This window comes from Paramisgurnus dabryanus, chromosome 4, assembly GCF_030506205.2.
Source record: "Paramisgurnus dabryanus chromosome 4, PD_genome_1.1, whole genome shotgun sequence".
In the NCBI taxonomy this organism is placed as follows: domain Eukaryota; kingdom Metazoa; phylum Chordata; class Actinopteri; order Cypriniformes; family Cobitidae; genus Paramisgurnus; species Paramisgurnus dabryanus.
In genome coordinates, this window is record NC_133340.1 from 44,115,604 (window position 1) to 44,141,682 (window position 26,079).

The window sequence follows — 26,079 nt, forward strand, 5'->3', positions numbered from 1 at the left end:
CAAGAGTTGATTTTTACTGTTTTGGAATACATTGAGCCGATCTCCGGGTCTGGCAGTACCACTTGTAGCATAGCTTAGCATAATCCATTGAATCTGATTAGACCATTAGCATTGTGCAAAAAATAACCAAAGAGTTTCTATATCTTTCTATTTAAAATTTGACTCTTCTGTAGTTACATCATGTACTAAGACCAATGGAAAATTAAAAGCTGCGATTTTCTAAGCCGATATGGCTAGGAACTATACTCTCATTCTGGCGTATAATCAATAATCAAGAACTTTGCTGCCGTAACATGGCTGCCATATCAGTCTAGAAAATCGCAGCTTTTAATTTTCCATCGGTCTTAGTACACAATGTAACTACAGAATAGTCAAGTTTAAAATAGGAAAATATCGAAACTCTTTGGTTCTTTTTGAGCGGGATGCTAATGGTCTAATCAGATTCAATGGATTGTGCTAAGCTATGCTAAAAGTGGTACAGCCAGACCCGGAGATCAGCTGAATGGATTCCAAAATGGTAAAAATCAAATGTTTAACTCTAGGGGAGCTGAACAATTTGCATATTTTCAAAAAAAATCATTGTGAATTAAGGGACAAGTCTCTGTAGAGATGTGAAAACAGGCAATCATTGCTTGTATGTATGTGTATATATGTATATTATGTAAGGAACGATTGACAACAGGTCGTAGAATTATTAAAAAAAATGCACATCCAAGGTGGTAAAGCGGCAAGGCGGAGTACTGTTACACCGTGGTGTGCATTATTTTCTAATAATTCAATGGATCTGAGTCAATTATTCAGCTTATACCATGGCTACCACAAACATTGCTCTGGTGGTTATTTAAGATGCGCAGTGGAACATTTCTCAACCAATCAGAATAAAGCATTCATCAGCCCTGTGTTATAAATGTGTGTATATATATATATAGGTGGCCAAAATAGTTACAACACCTAACACATCAGAAATTATTGACCTTTTTGCCTCCAAAACATGATTTCTTTTCGTGATGGTTGCTCTGAGCACAACAAATATCAGATAAAGTGAGTCGTACTGTTTCTATCCACTCTGTGATTTAGGTCATTTTCCTTAATTTATCTCATCTGATATTTATTGTGCTCAGAGCAAGCATCATTATGAAAAGTAATATTTTCAGATATGTGAGGTGTTCTTGTTATTTTGGACATCACTGTATATGTTTCAATAATGGAGGATCACAGTTTAGCACTATTGTCTATTGGCTTCTCCCACTTTACATTCTACATTTAGTGTCAGAAAAGACTGCGCGTTTGGAGACAGTCGGTCATCAGTTCTTGTGAGGCTTATGACAGTCATCTCAGTAGTGAGGATCGTTGAAACATCTTCTGTGTGGGTTTATCAGCATGTTGGTGGTCTGTTTGAAAGTATTTGTAGAGTAACTGGTCCGCTGGTCTGTCTCAAGATCTCAACAGCTTCGGCGTGAGTGACACCCTCTAGACTTCGCCCATTTACTGCCAGCAGATGATCGCCCCGACGCAGACGCCCGTCATCCACTGCGGCTCCCTGTGTAAAATAACATAAAACAGATTTAGTAAACTCACAAAACTTTATAATTCCCTTTTGAGTTTGTCAAGTCGTGTCGGTTTCTCACTATACAGTACCTTTGGGAATACGTTCTTGACATAGATGGGCAAGTCGCCGTGGGAACTGCCAAATCCTCCTACAATACTGAAGCCGAGTCCAGCAGAGCCACGTTCAAGAGTGATGGTTTGAAACTGAGGAGAACTTACAAGAGATATAATAATGACAGACAGGACTCGTTTCTTAGTCCAGTTGAGAAAGTGAATAAAATAGCAAGCTTGGCACTTCTGTGGAACTGATCTTAAAATAATCCTGGTGCCCTGAAGGGCCCTTTCAGGTCTTTATCAGGACTCCAGTGTGTGGGATTTTGCTGACTTTACAGTCGAATGGTTTCTATATGACTGCAGACAAACTCTGAGACATTTGAAAATTGTTTTTGTGCACTGAAGGAAAAATTGTGATGAAACCAGTAATGATGCATAAATCCCAAATGTTATCAGTGCAGGACAACCAGGAATATTGTCAGGGAACCATTACAGTCCTCTGGGATATATCTATGTTATAGCCCACTCATTGTGCCCAAAAAAGAGAGAGGGGCCCAGTGAATGTTTGTAACAGCCCTAAATGATATAAATGGTAATTGGAACATATATAATTACTTATCATCATCATGTGCTTCATGCACTCTCCTAAAAAATATTTAAAAAAGCCCATTAGGCAATATTAAAGGGATAGTTCGGCCAAAAATTATATTAAACCCATGATTTACTCACTCCCAAGCTGTCCGAAATGCATATGTCCATCGTTTTTCAGACGAACACATTTTCAGTTATTTTAGAAAATGTTTAAGATCTTTCAGTTAAAGATAGGGTAACAGATTTGATCCTGAAACTATTTTAGTTATGCTGGTTAAAAGTCTCCTCACATCCTGATAGCAATCACTATGTTAAGTTGTTTAAATGTATTTGTAGAAATTTATGTCATCTGTGAAAAGCGTAGGACCAAAAAATTTTCAACCAATTATAGATCTCGGTCCGAACGGACGTTTCCTTTTTTGTCCCTCATACGTAAGCGTAATTTGAATGCCCACCGCGCAGCTAGTCCACGCAGACACCATACTTCATTGGCGCGTTCATGTGCGCTCACCTGTCTGTAAACAGTGAGAATGGCAAACTTTTCTGCTGAATTGATAACCTGCACAGGAGCCACAAAACTAAAGACATGTTTTATAACAACAACAGCAAAAACTGCCTGGATCACCAAAGAGCAAAAACCCAAATTAACATCGGTAACTTTACTGCTTTACCACAAGATGCAAACAGCTGCAGGAGGCAAAGGGTCTGAAAGGGTCGTTGCACTGTTTATTTTGGTAAGGTAGGTACGCGATATGTTTGTATTGAGATGGATTCAGATATTCTACTTTGATGAAACGTTGTGTTGCTTATGAAATTTGTGTTCCTTTACGGATTAGCGTAACGATATAGTTACTACGTCTACACAACCGAAAGTGTGCTTTAATTCTGATGTAAACCAGTTGTTTATGTTGGTTATTGTGAATTTTTTTTATTTGAGTTCATATGTTTTGAAAGAGGCGTGACTTTGGATGGCGATTTGACTGGAGGGTGGGATCGTGATTTCATTGTTAGGCGGCTACCGTAAGCATTTTTACAAATGTGATACCCTACCTTTAATCAAATGTAAAATTACGGGGTCCACGTCCTTCAAGTCCAAAAAATGTGCATCCATCCTTCACAAAATAAATCCAAACGGCTCCACGATGATAAACAAAGGCCTTCTGAGGGTAATTCGCACCGTTTTGTTGTAGAAATATCCACATGTAAAACTTTATAAACAAAAATAACTAGCTTTCGGTAACGCTGCCATCTTAGACTCCTCTGTATTCAGGAGAGAGTATCAGCGTAGTATACGTACTTTTCTTAGTAACGTATGACAAATTCGGAGGGCGGGGGCACAGAGCAGCAACACAGAACCCTCCATAAATTGCGTAAGCTCTCATCTTGAATGTGGACACGACTAATGGTGGCATTACCGGAAGCTAGATATTTTCGTTTATTAAGTTTTACATTTGGATATTTCTACAACAACACCACCCTCAGAAGGCCTTTGTTTATCATACTGGAGCCATTTGGATTTCTTTTGTGAAGGATGGATGCACATTTTTGGGACTTGAAGGAGTGGGCCCCGTAACTTTACATTTGATTAACTGAAAGATCTAAAACATTTTCTAAAATAACTGAAAATGTGTTCGTTTGGAAAATGATGGACAGCTTGGGGGTAAGTAAATCGTGGGTTTAATATGATTTTGGCCAAAATATCCCTCTAAGAACCACTTAAACATTCACAAAAAGAACCTATCAAAGTCATCAGAACCTAATAATAATACATTGCAAAACAACACCATTTACACTATAATACATGCAAAAATCCACTTCAGTGCAGTATGACATTAATATTGCTTAGATATAGACTACATGAATGTGAATTACCTATGGGGTTTGTTTTTCGAGAGTCCAGGTGAGGAAGAAAATAAGGATGATTGATCTTTGAAGCTTCCTCCGGCCACACAGCTACTCTGCATCATCTTCACACACACACACACACACACACACACACACGCACGCACGCACGCACGCACACACACACACACACACACACACACACATAGTGCGAAGGTCGATAACAGGTGAGATGTGTCGAATAACCGAACATTAGTTGTGTGTTGCGTTGATATAATTATTGATATCATTTGATGAAGAAACACACCTGCAGTGTGACGGCTCCGCTGCTGTTTCTCAGGAGGGATTTCGCTTCAGCGACTGAGAGATTTTCTGTCGATGTACCATTAATGCTGATCAAAATGGCGCCAAGCTGAAAATCAATTCAGAGTTGATTCATTGAAAGAAGAGGTGTAAAGTTAGAAGCTCTCTCTCTCTCTCTCTCTCTCTCTCTCTCTCTCTCTCGCTCGATCTACCTGCAGGAGTCCTGACTGTGCTGCAGGTGTGGTAGGGTCCAGGTTGGAGATGCAAATGGTTGTTTGTCCCTGTGTGTCTCGCACTCCCAACTCCACAGAATCACACTCATGCTGGGACAAAATCACACCAACTTTACTGTTTTATTATTTGTACAGTTGCCAAAGCATCAAGCCTCTAGTTACTGTGATTGAAGCAGGGTTATGCGAAACTGAGAATGTCTTTAAAATTCCACTTCAGTCCCTGGTAGCGACTGGTGACTTTTCTTCCGAGGGGTGCTAATTCAAAATACGTGTTCGGTGCATCATGTGAACCATGTGCATCATGTGTCTTGTCAAAATGCGTGCCTGCTGCACACCCGTCGAAAGGGTTTATGACAAAAGAGAAGCTCATGTTCACAAAATTTCACTAATTTAACACTAATCTCTGATCACACATGAGATTAAGCGAGTATCTGGCAAACGTGAGCGTTTCTCTTTTATCAGAAACCGCTACGAAGCGTTTGCATCAGGCTTGTATTTTGACATGACGAATGATGCGCCAAACACATATTTTAACAAACAGGCTAAGTACATGTTGTGACGAGCTTCGAATTGTGTACCCTCAAAAAAAAGGTCACCAGCCGCCACTGGTAGAAAACATAAATTTAATTCAAATTTAAGGAAGCAGAATTAAAATTTGTATTAAAATTATTAGATTTTATTTGTGTTCACACATCATACACTCTCAGAATAAATGAACAAAATATGTCTCTGGGACAGGAGCCTTCAAAAAGGTCAAAATATGTGCCTGAGGTACATATACTTTGTTTTGCAAAATCACTATGACCTATTTTACTTACTAAATTATTTACTTAAAATGTAAGGTACAAATTGCTTTGCAATATAGTAAATTACATTTTTCTAATGACATTTCAATAAACATTTTTTTTAAAGATGCTTAAAAATTATGTGCATTTAGAAAAGCTCTTTGGAATTTTTTTTTTTTTACTGCAGTGCTGTTTGTTAAATTTAAAACATTTTTTCTTAGCTATGTTGGTTGTTATTTTTCTTTCTTTTTTATGGCATTCAAGCATCTATGGCTATATTCATGGCGAGAACTGGTTAATCCATACACAAGTTGATCAGTGCACACGCTGGGATGGGGCAATTTGGTAACTGCAATTCACCTAGCATTTTTGGCATGTGGGAGGAAACCTGAGTAAACCCACGCTGACACAGGGAGAGCATGCAAACTCCGCACAGAACGGCCACCTGACCTAGCCTTGAACCAAAGTCCTTCTTGCTGTGAGGTACCACCTGAGCCACTGTGCCGCCTCTTTTGGTTGTTTTTAATTGTATTTAATAACTTAATATTGTACAATAATTAACAGTTAATAAACAAGCATAAATGGTGAAAATTATTGCTGAAACTATTCATATTTTGTAGCTTGTGCTATGTTGGACGATGTTAAAGAAAAACACCACAGTTTTTCAATATTTTCCTATGTTCTTACCTCAACTTAGATGAATTAATACATAACTATCTTTTTCAATGCGTGCACTTAATCTTTGTACAGCGCGTCGTGAATGTGTTAGCATTCAGCCTAGCCCCATTTATTCCTTAGGATCCAAACAGGGATGAATTTAGAAGCCACCATCATTTTTATCCGCTTAAAACATTGCCATGTTTTGTTTTGTGCAACCATACTTACTCGTGTAACAGTCTTTAAATAGGGAAAACATGGAAGTGTTTGGTAGCTTCTATATTCATTCCTGTTTGGATCCTAAGGGATGAATGGGGCTAGGCTAAATGCTAACACATTCACTACGCGCTGTACAAAGATTAAGTGCATGCATTGAATAAATATAGGTATGTATTAATTAATCTAAGTTGAGGTAAGAACATAGTAAAATATGGAAAAATTGTGGTGTTTTCCTTTAAATTTATAAATTCCACTTTCCATACTTGCAAATTAAAATGGAGGCAACCCTGGTTTAAATGCACAAAGAATCAGACTAACCTTCTGAACAGTGACAGTTTGGATGTCCACGTTTCCATCGGCAGCTGTACAAAAAGATGAAAGCATTGATAGACTGATTGTACTGATGAATAAAACTCAATAAAACGAATGATGTGATGAGTCAGGCGGTCTTACAGTCATTTGTGCCAAGCGATGAGAGATGAGGTACGTCCGCCTCACCCAGCTGCCAGAACACACAACAGATTTAACAAACTATATTGCAGAAGATGCAATAAACATTAATATTTTTTGTTATTGTATATATAACCAAGTTATAACTAACACGTCTGAGATTGATCAATAACGAGTTTTTTTTCAATAATTCTTAAATTATAATAAGTTTAAAAGTTACTTTATAACAATGACCCAACCATCATATTGTATCGTAGTGCGTTTACCTGGTTTCCATATGTGTAGTGTGGTAAAGCTTTAAAACGTGCCACTTCCAACAGCAAAGACCCACTACAGCTCTACAACACACAGGCTATAATCACTCTGTTTGCAATTATAAAGCAAATTACATTCATTATTAATTATAAAGGAATGTTTTTTTCAGGAAATTGAATTAATTGCTTTATTCTTAAGAGGCACGTGTACGAGAGCGCACCTGCAGTAGCGTGCCGGCATATTCCTGCGATGCCGCTCGGATGTCGTTCCCATTCACAGACAAAATCTGGTCACCTAGCAACAGTCTCCCATCCAGGTCCGCCACCCCTCCCCTTGTTATCTCCGACACAAAGATCCCTGTGTCGTTTCTGCAAGATGTGCACAAAAAAATCTGTGTGTGAATTCAGACCAGTCATCTGACATAGGGTGCAGATCTTTCACTTATACGCACCTTTTACCCACAATGCTAAACCCCAGACCCTGTCCTGGTTTTAAGGTCAGGTCGACACTAAAGAGATCCCACATGTCCTCGGGTGTGTGGTTCTGAAGAGTTTGTGCCGCGTGGTTGTGCTGGTGTGTGTCTGTGACCTGATCTCTGTATATACACAATCGCACACGCTGAGGGCTCAATCGCAGGACGCTCAAGGCCTCTTCGTGAGTGGCCATTCTCAGATCAATGCCGTTTACCTTGAAGAAAGAACGATGATTGTATTCAAGAGCCATTTAAAGAACCTTGGAACTGAATATGAAACATTTCTGTTTTTAATTAAATTTGGCTCTATTCAGTCTGCACAATCTATACCTCCTCTCTGATGATTCCTCTTTTCATCATTTTAACCATTAACATACTTTATTGTTCCTGTATGCAGTTAAATGTACTCATGTTGGTTCAATGCAAATTCTTTTATAAAAATGACTGTCAATCACGCTGCTGTTTACCTCCAGTATATGATCACCTGCCCACAACCGACCATCTCTATGTGCTGCGCCACCCTTATTCACTTCATGAATCACTATTACACCCTTTGAAAAAGAAAAGAAAAGAAATAATATGGCCTGTTTTTTCCATCTTGATTTCTTACATGACTTTAGACTACCAAATCTCACAAAATTATGTACCTATAGTCATGTAATTTTTTTATTATTTTTCGTGATACTGTCACGAATTTCCGCGTTTTTTCGTGATCGTATCACGAATTTCTATTTATGTGTCATTGTCATGTATTGATTACTCAATTGCTTTTTCCTATGTTCAAACCATTGTCGCTTCAGTTTAGGGTTAGATTTGGTTTTTGCGTTAGGATGTTACTTTAATTATTGGTTTATACAATTTTTTCTGATTTAATTTTTTATATTTTCGCCTGTCGTTAGGGTTAGAGTTAGGTTTGGGTAAGGATGTCATTTTATGTAAATCTAACCCTAAACCGAAGCGACAATAGTAAGAAAATAGGACAAAACAGTTGAGTTACAAATACGTGACAATGACACATAAACAGAAATATGTGATATGATCATGAAAAACCGCAGAAATTCGTGACAGTATCACGAAAAAGAATAAAAAAATTATGTGACTATAGGTACTAAATTCATGAGACTGGTCTGTTTTAAACATGAAAGGTGCATTGTGTACCTTTTAGAAAGATCTCTGGACAGAAATGCAATATACACTCACCTAAAGGATTATTAGGAACACCTGTTCAATTTCTCATTAATGCAATTATCTAATCAACCAATCACATAGCAGTTGCTTCAATGCATTTAGGGGTGTGGTCCTGGTCAAGACAATCTCCTGAACTGAATCTCAGAATGGGAAAGAAAGGTGATTTAAGCAATTTTGAGCGTGGGATGGTTGTTGGAGTATTTCACACATCTGCTCAGTTACTGGGATTTTCACGCACAACCATTTCTAGGGTTTACAAAGAATGATATGAAAAGGGAAAAACATCCAGTATGTGGCAGTCCTGTGGGTGAAAATGCCTTGTTGATGCTAGAGGTCAGAAGAGAATGGGCCGACTGATTCAAACTGATAGTAGAGCAGCTTTGACTGAAATAACCACTCGTTACAACCGAGGTATGCAGCAAAGAATTTCTGATGCCACAACACGCACAACCTTGAGGCGGATGGGCTACAACAGCAGAAGACCCCACCGGGTACCACTCATCTCCACTACAAATAGGAAAAAGAGGCTACAATTTGCACAAGCTCACAAAAATTGGACAGTTGAAGACAGAAAAATGTTGCCTGGTCTGATGAGTCTCAATTTCTGTTGAGACATTCAGATGGTAGAGTCAGAATTTGGCGTAAACACAATGAGAACATGCATCCATCATGCCTTGTTACCACTATGCAGGCTGGTGGTGGTGGTGTAATGGTGTGGGGAATGTTTTCTTGGCCCCTAAAGGGCGATTTATAGTCGTGTGTAGGTGCTACGCCGTAGCTACGGCGTAGGCTATCCGTAGCCTGTGCGTAGCTCTGCGTAGCCTGACGCGCACCTCACAAAATTCCTAACAGCGCATCGGCTCTACGCGGACCGTAAGCGCTGTGATTGGTTCACCAAAACCCCTCCCGTCAGGTAAAAAAACTGCGTCATAGGTATTTCCGTTTGAGACGGTGAAAACAAAGATGAGCCAAGTTGAGGAGTGATTTAACTCAAACTGAAACATAAGTCGCTGTTTATTTACTTCCATCATTGCTGTTCTTCTCAAATTATACACAACAAGTTGCTATTTCTTGTTCGTTTGTGGGTTAACTTGCTTAGCTTCTTCTTCTGTGACGACTTCTGCTGCTACTGTGGTTACACGCGTGATTACTGCCAACCAGCGGTTTCGCGTGTGTTTGCACGTCGACGCGGACGGCGACGCAGAAGTATAAATGAAAACCGACGCGGAACCTACGCCGTCGCGGCTACGCCGTAGGACCTACGCACGACTATAAATCGCCCTTTAGTGTCAATTGGGCATTGTTTAAATGCCACGGCCTACCTGAGCATTGTTTCTGACCATGTTCATTCCTTTATGACCACCATGTACCCATCCTCTGATGGCTATTTCCAGCAGGATAATGCACCATATCACAAAGCTCAAATCATTTCAAATTGGTTTCTTGAACATGACAATGAGTTCACTGTACTAAAATGCCCCCCACAGTCACCAGATCTCAACCCAAAAGAGCATCTCTGGGATGTGGTGGAACGGGAGCTTCATGCCCTGGATGTGCGTCCCACAAATCTCCATCAACTGCAAGATCAATCTTTCATCTTTATCCTATCAATATGGGCCTAACATTTCTAAAGAATGCTTTCAGCACCTTCTTGAATCAATGCCACGTAGAATTAAGGCATTTCTGAAGGCGAAAGGGGGTTCAATACAGTTTTAGTATGGTGTTCCTAATAATCCTTTAGGTGAGTGTAATACTACTAACTATTTTATTAGTGGTGTAAAAACCCTTACATAATGAACTGCACGTTTTTCTGCGTACAGAAATCGCTATTTCACACTGTCATGTTTTTACAGTAGCCCTAAATTGACAAACTGAGAATGTTTTGACGTGTTTGTCCTGTGAGGGCTATAGCACCTTCTCTATACATTTCAAAAAGTAGGGAGTATCTCTTTAAAATACGATTGATAACATTGTAGTAGCATCTACTATTTAGTTTCCCATGATCTTCAGGTTGCATGTTGTATAGCCACTCACATATATTTTGTTTCTTCATTATCACTCACCAGCACTGTGTTGCAGCCTCCTACTATGCTGAGGCCAAGCCCCGTGTGGCCCTTACAAATATCTATGGTATTTATGCAGCCAGGTATGATGGGACATGTAAGAGGGTCCGAGCTCAAAGAACACTGGGCCAGGTAGGAAGTGCTATGAGCTGCAACGCAAGAGCTCTGATTGGCTGTGCAGCTGCATGATCTGCTCTCATCCACTGATGGGCTGTCAGATGACAGAGGAGAGCAGCAGCTGGAGGGTGTGTGACCAGCAGGATGACAGGAAGGCTTGTGATTGGACGTGGCATTGATTGGAGCAGAAAGACCAACGTTGAGCTTCTCTGAGGAGCTAGACTTCAGTTTATCCTCTTCTGTGATCTTTTCATCCTATTGACAAACACAAAGAGAACGAAGAGCCATGGAGAATGAAGCAGGGATATATGTGACCCTGTCTGTGAAATCCAGACTAAAGTATTACAACTTAATAAAGAGATCAGTTTGATTTATTTTTGACATGGCCTTACTCAGTCAATATTAAAGATATAAAGATTATATTTGACAGAATGTTCTTTCATTATGTAGGATTATTTTATGTAGAAAACAGCAAAACTTTTAAAAATATTACTTTAGCTGGGTCTTCATGTGCCATGTTTCATGCTTTGCTTCATTTATGTTTTACCTGTGATATAATTAAATGATGACCTTCTTTGGACACGCTGGTATCAACACCAGACGGAGAATTAACAGGACAGCTGGCCATCTAAATACACCAAACATAAGTTACACTTGAGAGACTATAAAAGGACAGACGTCAAGTAATTCAGACATGTGTTAAATGAAAATAAATTGAAAATGATTCATAAATTGAAAATCCTTAAATTATTAATGAACTTGTCAGAAGCATGCAGATATGCAAATATATTGTAATACATTGTAATGAACTTGCTTTTATCCTGACAATGATTTGACTTGTTGATCAAGCATAGTTACATAATTATCATGTTAAAAGTCCTCTACAGTTTTTTGGAGGTTTGTGCATTTTTCTTTTTAAGTTTGTTGGTATGCGTGTATGTGCGTCTCCATTGCCTTCAATTCAGGTCCCGTTGCCATTTGTTTCATAGCTGCTTTATTCCTGATGAAAGAATTAAGGTAAGGTGAGTTAAGGTATTTTTATTGTCAATCTGTACATGTTGACACATGAGAACGACATTAACATACAATGTACATAAACTAATAAAATCATAATTTAATAGACTAAAATTATTTTAAAATAACATATTTAATAAAAATAAAAATGCCTAAAAGTACATCTTCTGTAATAAATAATTAATTTAATCATCAAGTTTAAAATTTGAAAGCAATCCCTAAGCCAGTGCATTTGTAAATCTCACAGCCTGTTGGAAGAAGCTGCATTTTTTTCTTGTTTTAACACCTCTTGCCCAAGGGGAGTGGATCAAAAAGTCATCAAAATATGCAATAATGTGCATGCATATCAACATCACCACATGTGACAATGTGCATGGTAAGTCAAAAGTGTTATGGTGCAATAATGTGAGATGCAATGCACAATGCAGCATTACAAAGAAAGATTATAAATATAAACAGTTCTGCTTTATAAATGAGCATTATACTCAACAGAGTCTATAGAAATGCGGATGGCAGCTTATGTGAATATCTAGATTCACGTGTAACTGTTTCACCTGGTGAGAAGAACCCTGACTTTAGCTGGAGCACCGTTGATGATCGCTGTAGCATTCTGGTGACTGCGTCCATACAGCACCTGTCCATTTATCTGTGAAATATACACATATATGCTGTAGATCTTTGGTAAAAGCAATGTGAAACCTACATTTTGCACACTTTTCAAATAGAGCAGCACTAGACTGGGAACATAGCAGCACTAAGCTGCATCCCAGCTAACAATTTTACGTTATAAAAACGTTCCTATAACATTTCACTAAAGTATTTTTAAATTCCTGGGGCCTCATTTCTAAAATGCTGCGTAGAAACCGTCCTACATTTGATCTTACGATAATTTATTAAAAATGCGTACGTGTGATTCATAAAATGAACCTGCGCATAGAAAACGCATGTACCCCTTTCTTTGATCTCTGCCTTTAAACGAGGGCTAATAAAAGGGGACATGTCATGAAAATCTTACTTTTTTCATGTTTAAGTGCTATATTTGGCTCCCCAGTGCTTCTATCAATCTAGAAAATATGTAAAAGAGTAACCCAGTAACTTAGTTTTGGTAAACTATTCTCTACAAACATGTGAAAAAATAGGTCATTGAAATTTGGCTTCCCTTGTGATGTCAGAATCTGCACTATCCAACCACTCCATTGCTATTTAGTGCAAAGATCAGCTCATTTGCATTTTAAAGGACACACCCAAAAACGGCACATCCTTGCTCACACCAACATAGTGGCAATTTTAATATGTTATAATATAATTTGCTATATGGTATTTTGAGCTAGAACCTCACATATGTACTCTGGGGACACCAAAGATTTATTTGACATCTTAAAAAAGTCCCAGACGTCCTCAGTCCCCAGACCCTGACGTGGTGCAAAGCACTTTTCCACGTGAAAGACCGTTGTTATGGACTTTGCCATGGATATTTGCGAACACACACTTTATGATCAAATCTGTGTGTACGCACGCTTTATAAATGATGCCCCTGGAACATTAAAATGTCCAGTTTTTTTAGACGTTGTAGGAACGTTATTGTTTGATTATAAGAACGTTATTCAAAACGTTTTTCGGAAAGTTTAAGTCTATTGTTGTATTAATGGTTTAAAGAGCATTTTTTGATAACTTTAAGAGAATCTTTAGAGAACATTAGCCAAAGTTACGGGAACGTTCCCTGTTAGCTGGGATAGTAATGCATGCTTCCAAAGCTGGTTTCATCCATCAGTTTATTATGGAAAAGAGTTTGCTCTCTAATTAAACAGTAAACAACAAATATAACAATAATCATTGTGCCTATATTTGCCATGTTGTTTAGTTACAGTTCACAGGTCTTATTTGAAAAACATCCTAACACAAAATCCTATTTTGTCTTTGTAGTTACCATGGTGATTTCAATTAGAGCATTGAACTCGTGTACTCAAGACTTATGAGAGGTTTCTGTAATATGCAGCTGCAAGAGTTCTCACCTCCAACAGTTCATCTCCAACTCTGATCCGACCATCTGCGGCTGCAGCTCCGTTTGGTTTGATCTCTGATACAAACACACTCATCCTTCCACGAGCGCTGTCTCTGCTTTCTGACAAACACACGCCGAGCCCAGAGCTCTGTGAGCCACAGTCCAGCTCGAACATGTGCAGCTCTCCGGGTAGACTGCCGTACCTCTGCAGCACACGGCCTGCTCACATACACATGCCAACATATATAAACATCCAGGATCACAATTGAACTAACTTGTGTATAGATTGGTTCTCGTCATAAATTTAGCCATAGATGCTGAAATAGGATTAGAAATAAATAAACATCCGATTTGAACACAATGTAAAGTTACCATAATAAACATCAAGAACTAAAAAATAAAGAATAAAGTCTATAAATTCTTACACTATTTGAAAGTAATCCCAAAATAATTTTGTTTTATAATAGTGACATGGTGCTTTGTCAAAAAAAATATTTTTATCATAATGAATATTTGTTAAACACATGCACGCACATGCCTGCGCGCGCACAAACACACACACACACAGACACGCGCGCACACACAGACACACACACACACACACACACACACACACATACTCCAATAAGTGTTTTGCTCGCAATCGCTCTGATGTGAAGTTTTCTCTGGTAGCGGTGGTCTCTCTGGAACCTTCAGCACTCCATCTGCTTCTGTGTTGAGATGCCTGGAGGCCACTTTCATTACGGGAGACTTCACCAATTTTCCCTCTTCAGTGCGCTACAAAAGCACCAGAAAGACATTTTACATTCTTCAGTAAAGATACAGTACTGTGCAAAAGTCTAAGGCCATCATCACCAGCTTTGTTGTTTTAGCAAAGTTTTAAGGTCCATCCATATTTATTTTTCACTTTTTTAAGATACAACAGAAAACACAGGAAATATGTACACAAAATTAAAAACAAAAAATTTTCAGGACTAGATGTCTTCTTCAGGCATCAGTCAGTATTTAGTGTGACCTCTCTTGGCACGAAACACATTTTGAGCTTTTTTTGAGGAGACTGAAGTCCTAAAGTCATTCGATTAAAATTAAATTAGGATTTAATTTTATTTAGGTTCAAGAGATCCTGCAACTGCCTGCTATTGCTCAAGTGGAAGGGGAGTTTGCCCTAAATACACTTCAGCTTATACTTTTATACTGCTTTTTAATACCTCATTCACATTTACTGTATTTTGGTTGTATTCTAATAAAGAGACTGAGAAATAATTATATATGAGCACTATACAATTGCAAAAACAACAAATCGGCTTACTTTTGCACATTACTGTATAACAGTGTTTCTCAAACAGCCCAAGGACCACTTTATCTTCCAATTTTTTTCTGAGGACCACCTAACAGAATCCCACTGTAACACGCCCCCCAAAAAACAACAAAAAAGGAAGGATAAGCTAAATTAAAGTTTAATATGCAACTGTTTCAAGTCAAAAACTAATTTTTTAAACACAAATGCAATGCTATGTTCAGAAATTATTATATGAATTTTATTTCATTTAAAAAAGTAAATGTGAAATGAGTTGCAGCTTAATATGAACAACAAACTGCACATGTGAAAAAAACTGCAATTAAACATATTATAACAGCCAAGGTCCCACTTAATGTCATTCCAAAGAGCCATTAGTTTAAAACTGAGGTGGTGAGTAAATGAAGTCTATGGTTGTAACTATGGTAACAATAAAATGCTGAAAATTTTTTTCCCCTTAATGTCCAAAATCACTAAAATTACAGGGATTTTACACATGAAACAAAAACTAGTACATTACAAAACTAATAGATCTGTGGATTTTAGCTGCTTTTAGTTAACACTTGATCTTTTCTTTTGACTCCTCTTTGGTTTAGCCACAGATCCATTTTTACATTATTAAAACAAAATGGCAAGAACTGTTATCACAGTTTGCAAGGGGATTTAAAAGCTACTTAAATAAGTGACAATTTTGTATAAACACTTGCCTAGTTTAGGTCACCTTTTGTCGGACCACGCAGGGGGTTTGGCGGACCACTATTGGTCCGCGGACCACACTTTAAGAATTACTGCTGTATAAGTTGATCAGTTGTCATTTAAAACCTGTATTTTATCTTATTGCTAAATACATTCAAATAAATTAATTATCAATTATTAGCATTAACATGAATTGATTGTGCACAGTACAAAATATACATACAGATTATGACTTGTGACATCTTTACAGACCTTAAAGGGGGCGGGGCTGAAGGGGTTGGTTGGGGACAGGTGCAAGAGATTATTGGGTACCTCAAGTTCCTAAAGATGAGATATATATTTAATATTACTATGTAAATCACCATGCAGACACACATGCACACAAAATGCAAAAGCACACCTGATAACTCTGAGAATTAGATTTTGACAGATTGTCTTCCTCATGACAGTTGACAGGGATTGAAAGCTGGGTATGAAGAGGAAATTATATTTTATGTATATTATGAAACTGTGTGCATTGAGCATTGTTAAGTGTGTGCAGGTGTGTTACCTGTGGACTCTGTACAAGCAGTTGTACTCGGTCTCCTGCTCGCCGAATTGCCTCAACGGCTTCTTCATTAGTTAAGTCACTCACATCTACACCTTCAACCTGCCTCCACAAATACCATAGAGTGAGTCCACAATGACTTTCAGTGTATTTGTTTCAGTGCATTTTGTAAAAAATGTAGTATAGTTTTATAGTTTATCAAGAGGTGCATTGATGTATTATGACCACTAGATGACCACTAGCTATCATATATCATCCAAATCACACACACACACCTGAAGTATGCGATCTCCTTCCTTCAGAACACCGCTGCGGGCTGCTGGACTGTCCTCGGCGATGTGTTTAATAAAGATGCCACGTCTCATTTCTCCATTGCTCAGACGGTTGCCCATGCCACGCCCCCCAACCACGCTGATCCCGAGACACGTCCCTCCTGCCCTGAATAACGTCACCCTGGATCAGATTAAACACACACAATACATTAGTCACTGAACATAAATTTAAGTGTGGTACGTTCTTGCTCTATGTGTGATACCTTCTAGGTCGACTCCATGAGCTATGATCCTTTTCTTGAATCTCGTCTGCATCTTTGTCTCTCATTTCTCTCTGTCCATTCGTTTGTACCCTCCCCACTTTTTGGTTTCCATCCTGTCTTTCACCTTTCTCCTTTTGTCTTATTTGAGTTTGGTTATCTGTGCTTTCATTCACTTCTGCAACGCTCTTTCCATTCACCTGTTTGCCATCCACTGTACTCTGCTGTTCAGAAATGCATTCACTAACACAAGCAAAGTATAGTTAGTGCATTAGAAACACCATCAGGACAGAAAACACATAGAGAAAGAGTCTCAGCTTTACTTACAGGGTTTTAAAGGGCAGAGTGTGTTTGGACTGGACAGTGGCAGTTTTGTGTGTTTCCATTTCCTGTTTGGTTTGGGCAAAGCTTGCCCTGTACTCTTCCACGAAGGCGGCAGGTATGTACATCACACTGATACAACAATCAAACACATCATGAAGAGGTGGTTTCAGCTCATTTTGGGTAAGATATGGACATTTTGGGTTCATTTAAATCAATGGTCAAATCAAAATTAAGTAAAGTGATATAAGCTCAGTATAATGTTTTATGTTGTAGTGTATTACACGGCTCGTTGGAATGCTTGATTCTGATTGGCCATTCACAAAATTTGACACACGGTAATCCGGATGCTACAAATCATTTTGACAGATACAGTTGAAAAATACACAAAAATGTAATATAAATTTGTCTTTTAATAACATATATGACATTATGTTTTCAAATGATTAAACCAAATAGTGTGTTTGTGACATTTGAACTTATTTTGTCTTATCTTAAAAATTTAATTAAACGGGGTTTCCTTGCGAAAGGTCTGCATTCGTTTAAAATGAGCAAATAAATATTTTAAATCAATATTTTATGTTCCTTAGCATACTTATGAGGTTAATAACCATGTAATAAGCAAAATAATATACAGGCAGTTGGTTGTTATTGCGAAATAATCCCCTTGATACAAGACCCTCTGCTTCGCATCTGGTCCTGATCACACTGTCAAGGTTTATTTCTGCAATAACAACCAGCTGTCTATACATTACCCCTTACTTAGTGTAGTAGTTAAGCGTCTAGAGTACCATTTTGTTTAGAAACACTTGACTAAAATGTTTCTCATCATGATCTTTAAAATATTTTAAACTGAGGGAACATGCTTAACTGCTTGAAATTACTTTTGTAGACAAAAATATTTTTGTTTTTGTCAAAATATTAACTTCTTTAATTGGAAAACTAAAATATAATACATAAAAAATCGTTTTTAAAATGTACAGTACTGTGCAAAAGTCTTAGGCCGCCACCACCACCAGACTTGTTGTTTTAAAAGTTTTGATGTTCATCCATATTTATTTTTCAATCGATTGTATTAAGATACAAACAGAAAATACAGGAAATATGTAAAAAAAATAATTATTTTCAGGACTAAATGTCTTCTTCAGGCATCATCAGTGTTTAGTGGGACCTCTCTTGGCACAAAACACATCTTAAGTGTTTTTGAGCAGAATGGACTAAAAAGACTAATTTCTTTAAAATTATAATTTAGGATTTAAATTTATTTAGGTTTAAGAGATCCTGCAGTTTCCTGCTATTGCTCAAGTGGAAGGGGAGTTCACCCTAAAAACTTGACACATCAGTTTACATTTCTTGACAGTTTTTAATACTATATACACATTTCCTGTATTTTCTGGATTTATTCTATTAAAGAGACTGAAAAACAATTATATATGATCACTATAACATTGTAAAAACAACAAATCTAATTTTGGCATGGTGGCCTATAACTTTGCAGAGTACTGGATCAAACATTAAAGAAAAAGCAGCCAATACCTCAAAAAGCTGCTTGATAAAACTTTGGCTTCTGAAGATGATGAAGTTTTGGTTTATGTGGGACAACGTTATTCCATTTAAATTTGTGTTATTCCATACTATAGTTCTGATAAGTTTACTATTATTCTAAATAATAAAAGTGGAAACATATAAATAAAGAATGAGAAAGGGTTTCTTTAAACTGTTATTTTATGTGTGTGTGTGTGTGTGTGTGTGTGTGTGTGAACACCTGAGATCAAGTCCGATAAGTGAATGTTTTCGTAGCATAGCTCTGGCTTGTGCATTAGTCAGGTTGATGGTAGATTCTCCATTAATAGCTATTATTCCATCCCCCACTGTCAGTCTTCCATCCGTGCTGATTGACCCGCCGTGAACCACTGAGCGGATTATCATGCCTGAACCGTCCCTTAAAGCACTCACTGTCATACCTGCACGCACACATGCACACAAACACATGTCATGCACACATGTACATGGTCACCTGGTGGAGTATGCCCTATTCAATGCCAATATCTGCATATATATGTGTGTGTGTATTTGCTTTGCTAAACTTTTGCAAAATTTCTAAAAGTTCTAAAAGATTCATTCCTGGGCAAAATAATGTTATAAATAAAATCTAATTATGACAAAATGTGTCTATGTAAAATGTGTATATAGTTATAGTCCCGGTGTAGTATTTAATATTGAGGTTTATCTCAAATTAATAACAAAAGTTGCCCGTGGGAGAACCTTTGGGAAAACTGTTAACCTTTCTAGTACAATTTAACTGCTTTGAAAAATGTAACTCTTTTAAGTCTTTTGCTCTAAAGTGTATGAAGTGTTAGGAACTTCAAATGTTAGGAAAAAAATTAAGGATCCCCAAGGATAAATGCTGCAGTTATTGGTTTGCAAGTTTGTGGTTGTGTGAACAAGCTCGACAGTTTAAATTTAAAGGTGCATTGTGTAACTTTAAGCAGGATCTCTTGACATAAATGCAATATAATATACATAACTATATTATCAGTAGTGTATAAATACCTTACAATGAACTGTATTGTTTTTATTACCTTAGAATAAGTTGCTATTATCTACATACTGTACATCGCGGGTCCCCTTACATGGAAGTCGCCATTTCACGCTGCCATGTTTCTACAGTAACCCTTAATGGACAAATTACAGCATGTGTTTTGTCACTACGTTGTCTCAAATGATGGAGTGTTTATCCTGTTAGCTTCTTTATGAGTTTCGAAAAGGAGGGGTGAGCTGTGGACTTGGTTGCAATTCCCAGTCTCAACCCTAGATGGTACTACAAATCTACACACTGAACCTTTAATCATGTATCTAAAATCTTCATCTCATGAACTCTATTTGTCTATCTTCATATCTGCTCAAACTCTCTTATTCCAATTAAATGTGAAAATTATTTCCAATCAACGATGAAAGTGTCAGTAGCAGCATGTAGAGTCATTGGGTTTGAGAAGGTCTTAAAAGCCTCGCTCACCTTGATGGCATATTAAGTGGTGGCTTTGACTCAGTGTTGTATTAAAATCACAGCGTGAGCCTTCAACAATTCATTTTATGAGTGTAACATTGAGCTCATTTTTTACATAATGAACTTCAAACAGTGTCGTTGACATTATTGTGGGTGTGAAGTGACTGGTTTGTGCTATTTTTTTCATCGTTATAAATCTGTCTAAACTGTTCTTGCTGTGAATAATGCACCGAGAGAGAGAGAGAGTCTCTGTTAAAACATAATATGCACCTGGCTTATAAATAATAAGGTGCACACCCAAAAAGGAAATGGCAGGCAGCATGGGCATACGTGAGAGTAAACATGCTAGGACACATGCACCAGACGAGGAAACTAGAAACACTATGGTCGTAAAGAATTTGAGATTCATTGCTTTTGTACTTTCTGAAGTTTATTATTTTCCAGGTAAACATTCATTTAGCCAGAGCTAATGTTTTATTTATGAACAGTCAAATTACAGTACAATCATAGTGCGCTAGATACAACAGTGCAGATCTGACCATGTTAAGTATGGGACAGGAAAGAAATATCACAAAAGAACTGCAGAACAAAAGACAAAAATATGACACACACACAGCACATCATAAGTTATAATCTCTGTCCCATCTGTCAGAGAAAACTGACTTACATTCTAAATAACTGACTGTTATGTCAATAATAAAAAAAATGCTGAAATTTAATGCGTGGAGTTGATGAATTAAATCGTGCAGATCTTTATTTCATATTTGATAAATACTGATTTAAATAAATACTTGATCAAAAAGAAAAATGAAGTTTTAATGGGAAGGCATGACTTATGTATTCTTCATTGATCTAATATGTGAGCCACTTCTGGGACTTTGCCAGTTGGAGTTGTGGTGTGGGTGTATACACACATTTTGCACATTGCACAAAGTCCCTGTGAAGTCAATCTTGAAAATTGTTTCTAAACACATAAATGTTAGAAATGTATTGCTGAAGCATGTAAACTATGAGTTAGATCATTAAACAGTTTTCCATTTTTCAGGTGGGCCTAAAACGGTGGCTAGATGCAACTGCACATGGCCCCGCCCCTAACACAATGGTCAGCATCCATTCAGGTTGTAGTGGTATTTTAAAGTTAAAAGAAACGGCAGCTTTCCTGCAAGTGGGCGTGGTTTAGTGGCGACAGGTGGACATGCCACCACCTCTTGAGAGCAGGGAATGCTGCCTATTTTTCCAAGATTTTGATAACTTATTTTATTTACTTGGCATTTGTTTCATCATTTAAATTTGGTTGGGTGGTTAATAACACATTTGTCTGTGGTGTGACAAAAATTACTTAAAAGTTACACATATTCAACCAAACCAAAGTGCATATTTGTAAGAAATGTAAAACATTCTTGTCGTATACTAACACAAAAGCACTATTGCCTAAAATGTGCTATGATATCACCAATAAACAATTATGGGATGAATTTTATGTGACCATGTTTTATGTTGATTCTCTTTTTTGCTAAATGTGCCCTTAAAAATTGTTTACCCATTAGTAAAAAATATGGAAGAGAACTTTAAATGAATGAACTAGTTGAGCTTTTCCATGCAAATAAAATAAATGCAAACTGTAGCTCACAAGTCATACTTTAAAAACCTTGAAAACGTAAAGCTTTGTTTTGTGTGTGGCAAAAATTATGTCAACGCGGAGTGGGCGGGCGTGCGAGTTGGGTGCGCGAGACCCCATTTCACGTGGAGGTGTGCATGGCAATTTTTGTAACGCATCCAAAAATGATCAAACTCGAGGCGATTCTGTTTGAGCAGGCAAGCCTGTGACGTATCTCTTTGATCAATCCATGCTGAACAATGCATATCTGACACTTAAAGTAAAGTATGGAAACTTTGCAGTTTAATACTTCTTTTAGATATGATTCATAATTTTTTGCTTATATTTAAATTGAATGAACCACTGGACGAGAAATAAAATACAAACCTTAAGATGTCTGTACTGTTCTTTTAGTAAAAAAGTTAATTAATTGATAATGTTTAATAGAGATATTTAGGGGTCAAGCCCCGAAGGGGCGAAGACCCCTATTGTATCCGTTAGTTTTCTTTTTATTAGGGGTCAAGCCCAGAATGGGCGAAGACCCCTATTGTTTCTGTTAGTTTTCTTTTTCTTTTTCTTTTTCTTTTTCTTCCTCCGCCATTGCGGTCTATGGCAGCCTATAGAACCGTACGTAGGAAAGTTATGAAATTTGGCACACTGATAGAGGACTGTCCAAAAAGTCTCCACAGCAAATTTGAAGTCTGTATCTCTAACCCGCTAGCGCCACCAACAGTCCAAATTTGCACTTATGTATTTGCCTATAACTTCTGACCCGTAAGTCCTAGACACTAAATTCTTGTATCCTCTGATTCCTTGGCTCAAGACGATTCGATTGGACCCTATGACGTCATTTTCCGTCATGAAAAATTTTCCGCCATTTTGATTTATTCATAAAACCTACTTTTGCGAACTTGTCCTAGAGCTTTTGCCCAATTGCCACGAAAAATGGTATGTAGCATCTAGAGACACTCAGGGCAAAAAGTTATTAAAAGAATTTTGATAAATCATTCCGTTTTCGTATAGCGCGTCAACAAATTTTACGTAGAGCCCAAAAAACAGGTTTTAGTGTGTATCTTCGCCAATCTTATGTCTATTGACGCCACACTTGGTAGTTGTGATGCCAGTGAGGATCTGAGGGGGCATGCAGAGTTTCGTCACAGCACCACCTAGTGGTCATACGAATGTTGTGCATGCTTATAACTTTGGTTCTGATCTGTGTTTTTTCACGGGACTTGTTTCGCTGAAGTCCAGAATAGTTGCCGAGTCCAACCTTACCAAACATGCCAGATTTCGCCTTACGGTTAGCCCTGCGCAGCAAAACAGCACTTAAAAAACACGCGCGAATATCTCCGCGAGCGTAATTCTGATCGACTCGAAAACATCATAGGAAGAATATTGCATTACCTTCTGAACAAAAAGTTCTATTGGCGTTGTATTAAAATTTTCATCAGAAATGGCCGAAAATTGCAAAAAACGAAAAATTACCTTTAAATTTTCTGTTTTTACACATAAATGGTTATAACTTCGTAACGCAAAGAGATTTTTTCACCATATTTGATACGCTGATGTACGACCACAGTCTGAGGCTACACAAAAAAAATTGTATGCTTGCACCACTAGTTGGCCTTATAATTGAATAAAACCTTTGAAATCAAGCCACCCTATGGTCATACAACTGTTTCTTCACTAAACTAAAGTGTATAGTCATAAAACTAGCAAGATGTAACACAGTTATGACCTGAGGTTGCATGCACGAATTTTGTCATTGCGCCACCTACTGGTTTTGAGACAGAATATGGCATTTTTTTGGCCTAAAACTACTGCAACAACACATCTAAAACCATGAGTCATCATGGATTATTCCTTTCATGGCTTTGACTATAATCACTAGTGGATGTCCATTTACTCTCTAGCAACCAATGAGAATACCTTATCAACTGTTTTTGCAAGAGTTTTTTCTCTGCATCAGAACATCGCAGAGACATGGGGATGGTCTCTTTTGACTCTTTTAACTTGTTGTAACATGTTGTGACCCATGTTTGCCCACTGTAAGCATCACATACATGTCCTTCAGTGCTCTAATGTCCCATGATTGTCAATAACCGAAGGACAGTTGCAGTAGACAAGAACATAGATTATTTTTGTTGATTACTTTGCATTTTTTCATCTGAAATCATTAGGTTTACCTAAGTTCTTCAGTCTGCTTATCCAAACGCAACTTTACATCCTTCTGTGCCCTTTTCGGCTTGACCCCGGGGATTGCTGCTTGCAGCTATATTTATTATTAGTTATTCTTCTTCCGCCATTGCGGTCTATGGCAGCCCATAGAACCGTACGTAGGAAAGTTATGAAATTTGGCACACTGATAAAGGACAGTCCAATGTGTCCCCACAGCAAATTTGGAGTCTCTATGTCTAACCCGCTAGCGCCACCAACAGTCCAAAGTTGCACTTATGTTTTTGCTTATAACTTCTGATCCGTAAGTCCTAGAAACAAAATTCTTGTTCCTCTGATTCCTTGGCTCAAGACAATTCGACTGGACCCTATGACGTCATTTTCCGTCATGAAAATTTTCCCGCCAATTTGAATTATTCAAAAAACCTACTTTTTCGAAATCGTCCTAGAGCTTTTGTCCGATTGCCACGAAAATTGGTATGTATCATCTAGAGACACTCATGGCAAAAAGTTATCAAAAGAATTTTGATACACCAATCAGTTGTCGTATACCGCCTTGACAAATGTTACGTAGAGCGCAAAAAAACAGATTTTAGGCTGTATCTTCGTCAAACTTAGGCCTATTGAAACGACACTTGGTACTTGTGATGCCAGTCAGGAACTGAGGGTGCATGCACAGTTTCGTTGCAGCGCCACCTAGTGGCCAGACAAATGATTTATACACCTATAACTTTGGCTGCGATAAACGAATTTTGACGGGACTTGATTTTTAGGAGTCCTGAGTAGTCGCCGAGTCCAACGATACCAAACATGCCAGATTTTGCCTTACGGTTAGCCCTGAGCAGCAAAACAGCACTTAAAAAACACGTGTGAATATCTTCGCGAGCGTTATTCTGATCGACTTGAAAACACCATAGGAAGAACATTGCATTACCTTCTGAACAAAAAGTTCTATTGGCGTTGTATTAAAATTTTCATCAGAAATGGCCGAAAATTGCAAAAAACGAAAAATTACCTTTGAATTTTGTGTTTTTTACACATAAATGGTTATAACTTCGCAACGAAAAGAGATTTTTTCACCAGATTTGATACGCTGATGTACGAGCAGAGTCTGAGGCCACACGAAAAAATTGGTATGCCTTCACCACTAGTTGGCCTTATAATTGGACAAAAGCTTTCATATCAAGCAAGCCCTATGGTCATACAACTATTTCTTTGCTGAACTAAAGTGTATAGTCAGGAAACTAGCTAAATGTAACGCAGTCATGCCCTGAGGTTGCATGCACACTTTTGTCATAATGCCACCTAGTGGCTTGGAGATAGAAAATAGCAATTTTTGCCTAAAACTACTGCAACAACACAACTAAAATCATAAGTCATCATGGATTGTAACATGTTGTGACCCATGTTATGCCACTGCAAACATCACTCACATGTCCTTCAGTGCTCTAATGTTCCATGATTGTCAATAACAGAAGGACGATTGCAGGAGACAAGAACATAGATTATTTTTGTTGATTACTTTTGCCTTTTTTTCTTTTGAAATCATGAGGTTTACCTAGGTTCTTCGGTATTCTTATCCAAACCCAATTTTACACCCTTCTGTGCCCTTTTCGGCTTGACCCCGGCATTGCTGCTTGCAGCTATATTTAAGAAATGTATGCTTTATTCATTTTCACATATTTAGATATCAAGCTAGATGTTTGTTTTTGACTCGATTTAGAAGCAGGGTTGTTCCAGCGGACGACGACTTCTATCCTCTTCTTTGTGTTTGTTTTTGACTCGATTGCTTGCATCGCCCCCTGGCGGTTCAGAGAATAGTGCAACACCTTATCCGTTTGTTGAGACGCACGCACGATTACAAGAGGCTCGCGTTGCCAACCAAAATGCCAGTATAAAAACAAAGCTTTATTCTTCATTATACCTTCATGAAAAAACATGTCTGCCTTCCATATAAATTTTAGGGTAAACTATTTGTTAAGGGATCTTATAGTAACACCAATAAAAAACTTTTTATTGCCCTAATGGACATAATAAATACATCTTTCACTGATCACACATGTTGCATGATAGGCAGCATTGTATCACCATAAAAAAATAACACATTACATTTC

General features: G+C 37.8%; 1 protein-coding gene across 1 annotated transcript in view; it reads right to left on the reverse strand.

The window, feature by feature from the left end:
- Positions 1-486: 486 nt before the first annotated feature.
- Positions 487-26,079, reverse strand: part of LOC135736009 (multiple PDZ domain protein) — a 53,014-nt gene continuing 27,421 nt past the window's right edge. The window contains exons 19-42 of the mRNA XM_065254742.1: positions 18,952-19,150; positions 17,193-17,318; positions 16,869-17,108; positions 16,609-16,786; positions 16,337-16,435; positions 16,187-16,252; positions 16,039-16,107; positions 14,414-14,570; positions 13,804-14,012; positions 12,346-12,437; positions 11,732-11,777; positions 11,325-11,405; positions 10,661-11,032; positions 7,877-7,960; positions 7,389-7,624; positions 7,158-7,305; positions 6,949-7,020; positions 6,686-6,734; positions 6,551-6,594; positions 4,551-4,661; positions 4,343-4,447; positions 4,066-4,160; positions 1,639-1,762; positions 487-1,540 (exon numbers count right to left, since the gene is read on the reverse strand). Of these exons, the coding sequence (XP_065110814.1) occupies positions 1,376-1,540; positions 1,639-1,762; positions 4,066-4,160; positions 4,343-4,447; positions 4,551-4,661; positions 6,551-6,594; positions 6,686-6,734; positions 6,949-7,020; positions 7,158-7,305; positions 7,389-7,624; positions 7,877-7,960; positions 10,661-11,032; positions 11,325-11,405; positions 11,732-11,777; positions 12,346-12,437; positions 13,804-14,012; positions 14,414-14,570; positions 16,039-16,107; positions 16,187-16,252; positions 16,337-16,435; positions 16,609-16,786; positions 16,869-17,108; positions 17,193-17,318; positions 18,952-19,150 (3,167 nt within the window). The 3' untranslated portion in view covers positions 487-1,375. The remainder of the gene's footprint in view (positions 1,541-1,638; positions 1,763-4,065; positions 4,161-4,342; positions 4,448-4,550; positions 4,662-6,550; positions 6,595-6,685; positions 6,735-6,948; positions 7,021-7,157; positions 7,306-7,388; positions 7,625-7,876; positions 7,961-10,660; positions 11,033-11,324; positions 11,406-11,731; positions 11,778-12,345; positions 12,438-13,803; positions 14,013-14,413; positions 14,571-16,038; positions 16,108-16,186; positions 16,253-16,336; positions 16,436-16,608; positions 16,787-16,868; positions 17,109-17,192; positions 17,319-18,951; positions 19,151-26,079) is intronic.